General features: G+C 53.1%; 1 protein-coding gene across 1 annotated transcript in view; it reads right to left on the minus strand.

Annotated features, from left to right (window-relative positions):
- Positions 1-2,028: 2,028 nt before the first annotated feature.
- Positions 2,029-6,254, minus strand: part of PCDH1 (protocadherin 1) — a 29,045-nt gene continuing 24,819 nt past the window's right edge. The window contains exon 6 of the mRNA XM_015572624.1: positions 2,029-2,311. Coding sequence (XP_015428110.1) covers positions 2,308-2,311 — 4 coding nt within the window. The 3' untranslated portion in view covers positions 2,029-2,307. The remainder of the gene's footprint in view (positions 2,312-6,254) is intronic.

The following is a 6,254-nucleotide window of genomic DNA, read 5'->3' on the forward strand; positions in this document are numbered from 1 at the left end:
ATTGAGATGTTAATAATATTCTGAGATGCAAGGTGCTAATTAAAGTTAATTACTGTTTCCTTGTGAAGTAACCTCTCCTCGTGTTTACCAGGAGCAAGGCTGCCAGCCGCTCCCCTGGCTCGTGCCAATCACAATACCCGTCACTCAGGGTCCCCACATCCTCACAGGTGCCCTCAGCCACCCAGCCCACCCCAGCTCAGGCAGGCCCCACGATCTGAGTTCCCAGGCTCTGCCTCTCGGCATCGTACCAGACCCATCCTGGCAAGAAACATGGGATGCATGGGCATGAGTGGCCTGGGGACAGGACGCCTGGCCTCAGGGGCTGGCACCCCGTCCCCTGCCTCCTCCCCTCATGCAGAGTCTTGCCCTGTCTCTTTCCAGCCCCTGGACCCAGAGCAAATTACTGAACCTCTTAGAATCTCAGTTTTCTTATCTGGCAATGGGGCTAATAATTCCTACTGTGTACAGTTGTTGTAAAGATCAAATATGACACTGCCTGTAAAATGCTCACCACAATCACATCACTGGGATTTAATAAGCTCTCAATTAAGGTTAACTGTGATTATTGTCTTTGTTAATAATCATCTCCCTCCCAAATCTCTCTCCTGTGTGGTCTGGCTGCAGGACTGGGGGTGGGTCAGTTGAATATACACATGTCTTCTACACACATTGGGGCCCCACCCCAGGCACAGTACACCTATTATCCTGCACCAACACACATGAGAAGCGCACACCCCTTGTGAAGGGCCCCCATCGCCTAGAATAGATCCTGACACATCCTCGTCTTATGGCCCTGGTCCCAGGGAAACACACAGAGAGAGGAAGCTCTCAGGAATGAAAGAGAGAGAGAGAGAGAGAGAGAGAGAGAGAGAGAGAGAGAGAGAGAGAGAGAGAGAGAGAGAGAGAGAGAGAGAGAAAGAGAGAGAGAGGGAGAGCAGTCTTGTGTTCCAGGCTTCATAGGGCTTTGGGGGAGAGGCCATCCTCTTGGGAGCCAAGTCAGGTTGCCATGACAACCACTACAGGTGTGCACCTCCGATATCCTCCACTCCCCCCACGCCCCCACCACAGCCACTCTGGCCAGTTCTGGGGGAGACACCATCTCTCTGATGGGAGTCTCCCCATCCTCACCACAGGCTACCTCCTTGTCTCTTGCCTGCCATCTCAGGAAGCCCCTGGACCCAGGAGAGAGTAAAGGGACCAGGCAGAGCCTGCAAAAGGGTTTCTTCTTCAACTCAAGCTTCCTCTGGGGGCTTAGCGCGAATGAGTTAATATTGCTGTCACCTTTGATTTGGGAGAACAGAGGCTTCTGAAGGGGCCTCCCTGGGTGGAACATAGCCAATCAAAGGGTCAGAACCCCCTGCTGGCTTTGTGCACCTCCCATGCCCAGGGAGGATCCTGGCTCTTTTTCTGATGGTAGCACTGGCCAGCCCAGCCCTGGGGCATTTCCTGTTTATGGGCTTCGAAGGGCCAGAGGAGGAGACCCGAGGCTGGGCATCCAGCCCAGATTTGGGGATGAGGGGAGTTAGGAGGGATCTTGATGGCACCAGCAGGCGCAGGGAAACCCCCATGGCTTAGCTGTTCCTCATGACATCTGTACTCCACCCAATCTGGCCCCAAACCCAAATTCCAAGCATAGCCCTGCTAAGGGCAGACCCTGTCCTTGGCTCCCTATTCCAAGCTTGACCTCCTCCTGCTTAAAGCGCCTCTAGCCCCTCTGGGGGCCTGGATGCCTTCCCTCCATGCCCATGCCCTCTGGGTCTTGCTTCAAGCCAGCTCCCTCCTCACACCCACCTCTTCTCCAGTCTCCCTCATCCCCATCCCACCCACTCCCCCATTTCCTCCACCTCCTTCCTCCGCCCCATCACAGTTTTCTCACCTCCCTCCCTCACACCTGTGTCCCACCCTCCATCTGCCCCCCTTTTCTTGCTCTGGCTGCAGAAACCCTAAACAGATTTTCTTCCTTCCTGCCATTCATTCATTCATTCATCAAACATTTTTGAGTGGTGGGAAATAAGTTAAACAAGATTCTTGCCTCCTGAAGTTTTTATTCTAGTGGGGAAATTAAACAAGTAAACAAATTAAACAAGTCAATGAACAAATGAAATCATGATAGATCGGGATAAGGTCAAGGAAAAGGACAAAAGGGAGGCTGTGACAGAGATTATAAAGGCACCTTCCAACCTCCTACTAGAGATGGAGGAAGACAGTCACGGAGAGCAGACGACAGGGGCCGCCTGAATACATGGGCAAGAAAAACGTGACCATGTCAAAAGACAGCCTCAGACAGACAGACGGGAACAAACTACTTCAGCTGTAAGAAATAAAATATGCATGTGCTGAGCAGGGTTTGGGAAGGATCATGGCCAGGAAAGGGTTCGCGGGACAGTTTTCTGTGGGTGCAGCACTTTGAAGGTTGGGGCGCGTGCAGAGGGCACTGGGCATGTGGAAGAGCGCCAAGCCACGTGGAATCATGAGCACATTCGCAAACACAGCTTGGGGACTTTGCCCTTCCCAGTGCTGCAGCCCCATGAAATATTTAGGCTTCTGAATACTGCTCATCCCTTACTGTCCCCCTCAGCAAGTACACTTCCCTTCATCATTCTGGCTGCCCCCTTCCTCCTCTTCCAAGAAGCAGAGAAGGGAAAATCAGACCCCAGACTGGAGGAGGGTCTGTCCCTACCATGTGGGCAGGGGGTGGGGTCCAGGCCTAACTTTCCACACAATACTCCCCCCATAGGGAACAATACCACCCCCACTGTGTAACCTTAGGAGTAGGCAAGGGAATGGGCAAGCAGAATAAGGAGAGGGGTTTGGAAAATGCAGATGTCCAGGTTCCTGGAGGGCCCTGGGGAATGGGAAGGAGTCTAGGAGTGATGATCAATGTCTTTTATTGAGCACTTACAATTTATGGTGCTAAGCCGTTTACATGCATTGTCACCTTAAGTCCACACTCCCAATATAGGATTTATTATCCCCATTTCATAGCTAGAGAAACTCATGTTCGGAGAGGTGAAGTAACTAGTCCAAGGCAGTCCAGCTCCAGAGGCCAAGCTCCACGTATCGTGGCCCCTTAGAGGTGACAAGGCTTCATTAGGGGTGGGAAAAGAGGGGTGTGTGTGTGTGTGTGTGTGTGTGTGTGTGTGTGTGTCTCAGGGGGAGGGGGTCATGCCAAGGCAGTGTCTGCCCCACCCCCTCTTACTCTCCAAAGATGAGGCTAATCTCAGTACAATGACCCCTCCCCTGCACCTCCTCCACTCCAAAGTGGATCAACCCCAGCCCCAACTCCTAAATGCTTCACCTGATTATTAGACAAACATTGTTGGCCAGAGATTGAGGGACCACGAGAAAAGGGGAAAAGGAGGTGAGGAGACAGAGCGGTAGAAAGAGCGAGTGAGAGGCAGAGTAAGAGAGAAACAGAGTCGGGCCAGAGCAGAAAGCAGGTGCGTGTGAGGGAACTCTCATGACGGTTGGAGCGGGTGCTAGAGTGACCCACAGCCTGGCCAGTTATAGCCCAGCCATGGTTGGAAGGTATAGAACTCCCATTCCCCACCCCCACCAGGCTGTCTTCACCACCCTTCCCCCTTCACACCTCAGCTTCTCCTTCCCCTCCCCCACTGTCCTCTCTCAGAACAATTCTAATTAGACTAAGTGGCTAAGAGGTGGTTTCAGCCTGAACAGTCAATTAGGCCTGGAAGAAGGGAGAGTAGCTTCCCCAGGTCTCCCACTTCTACCCACCCCCCTCACTTGCCTCTGACCCAGACCAAGCATCATAGCCCAAGACTCCAGGCTGTCACTCAAGTTCCCCTGGTCCTTCTTCCCTGCCCACTGTTCCCCCATTACCTGTGTCTAGACAGCCCCCCAGCCCACTCCTTAGTTCCCACCTTGAGTCCCTCCATCCCCAGGCCCCGAGTCCATTCAAGTCTTCCTGGTAGGGCGCTCAAGGAAAGAAGGGGAGCCTCCTTAGGCGGCTATCTCCCGAGTATCTTTATGTCTGCTGTGTCTCCTCTCTGTCTCTCCCTCTCTCTCTCCTCTTCCTCTGGCACTCATTTCTAACATCCGTGGACCAGGCCTACTGGTTGCCATGGAGATGCAGTGTGCAGCTGGATGGTGTGTGAGGAGCTGCGTGCGCTCTGTAGCTGTGTGTGAAACATGCCCATGTGCAAGGAAGCATTCTTCATCTTCCAGAAGCGAGACCCAGGCCAAGACCCCAGTGACCCTACACCCCTCGGCCATATTCATCTGGGACACATCCTGTCCCTCACTCCCTGCAGGTCAGATACCAAATTCTGCTCGGTCCAGGCTGTGGATTGGCAGATTCTGGAGGGGCCCTAACCTGCTCCTCCTGTCCAAGGAGAGGATTGGGAACCCCAGGACAGGAACAGGAGTGAACAGAGGCTTTGACAGCTGGGGTGAAGATTAAGCTGTGCAGGTGGGCTGCCTGATATGAGGCCAAGGTTGGTCCAGCAAGCTGGAAACTCCACTTGTTTTTACTTACTTTACCCAGGATTTATCCAGAAGCTTGGGAGAAGTGAGAGGCCTAGGTTCCCACCCTCAGGAGGCTTAGCACCTTAGCGGAATCAGGCTAACTTCTTCATGGGTCCCATCTAACTGCCTTGGCAGCTGAGCTGCCTGCTCCTGGGATGCTCTGCTCTGAGCTCCAATCTTCAGTTTCCTCAGAGAAGCTTCCTGGGCCACACTGACTAAGGCGGCCCTTTCCTCTCTCCCACTTCCAGTTATCCTCCTTCATGTCCCACGGTTTGTTGCTTCCGTAGCACTTTAACACAATCTATAATTATCTCATTTGTTTGTTTATTGCCTATCTTCTAGAATCTAAGTCCCAAGAGACAGTTAGAGACCATGCCTGTCTAATTCGGTGCTGCAATGCCAGCACCTGGCACAGGTCCTGCCACATAGTAGGTGTTCAACATATGTTAAATGAAAGAGTGGACAAATTATTTCAGCGAAGCCTCACAACAATGGTCTGTGGTGGTAAACAGTCGCCTCCCCATTTTACAGAGAATGATCAAGGTTCAATCACCTGCCCAAGGTCAGACCACGAGGAAGTAGTGCAGCCACAGTTGTAATATAGGTAGGTCTCTCTGACCTCAGGTGTCATAAAAAGCATTAGTCGCCTCATTTTACAAATGGAGAAACCAAGGCTCAAACACCTGCCCAAGGTCATACCACTAGGAAGTAGTGCAGCCAGAGTTCTAAGGTAGGTCTTTGACTCCAGATGTGATGGAAGGTGGGGACCATTTTCCTAACCCTACATTGCACCAGATTCCTCCCCCTGTCTGTCTCTGGGTGTGTCTCGACTCCCATCCCAGGCATTCCCAGATAAACTGGGGCAGAGGAGGAAAGAGGACAATTAGAATCTGTGAAGCATGTAGATGTGACCTTTTCTTTCAGGGGCTTGGGTTCCTGAAAAGGCCCCCTTTCGCCCTCCTTAGGTGGACCAGCGGGACTTTCTAGTTCTGGCCCCAGCCTTCTTCCCCAATTTCTCCTGCCTTCCTGAAGGACCTCCCCTTCTCCTCCTCCACCCCCAGGCCTTTGCACACACTGCTCCCTCGCCATGCCACCCTGACGGCTTGGCTTCCCCACGGGCTGTTCCATCTGCCCTTGGAAACTCAGCACCAGCACCACTCCTTCCAGGAAGCCTTCTGGTCTCACTGGAGGAAACACCAGCCTGAAATTTCAGGGCAGGGCTGAACACATGATGTGGTCATTGTTTACCTGTCTGCCTTTCCCATAGAGACCGTGTGTCATTCTTGGAGTGCCCCAGTTCCTTGTTCTGGGCGGGCACAAGGAGGGGCTCAGGACATGAGTGTAGAATGAGTGAACCAACCAGAGGCAGGATTTAGTCCCCAAGTCCTGTTGACCCCAGACATTTTTTCCAGGACTTGGCCTTCATGGAAGTTCCTCATCCCCCACAGTCTGGCCAAGTCAGGGGTGGGGAGGATGTGGGGCCCTCTGGTTGATTCAGTGCCTCCTCTGATCTGAAGGTGAGGCCTGTGGGTTAGGGGCCAGTCACCCTGGCCACTGGTAGAGGGAGGGTTGGTGATTCTGTAACTGGAAGGTTAGCAGGGGGACCAGGTTGCACACTTGGCCGGGGAGCTGACCTGACCTTGTGGATTCAAAAACAACCAGAGGGGCTTTTGCCCTTCCTTCCCCACCTCCCACTTCCAATGTAATGCGGGGCCCTGGAGTGGGTGCCAGGCCCCGCGAAGCCCCGCCTATGGGAATGGCTGAAGGGG

Source organism: Myotis davidii, unplaced genomic scaffold, assembly GCF_000327345.1.
Source record: "Myotis davidii unplaced genomic scaffold, ASM32734v1 scaffold89, whole genome shotgun sequence".
Lineage (NCBI taxonomy): Eukaryota > Metazoa > Chordata > Mammalia > Chiroptera > Vespertilionidae > Myotis > Myotis davidii.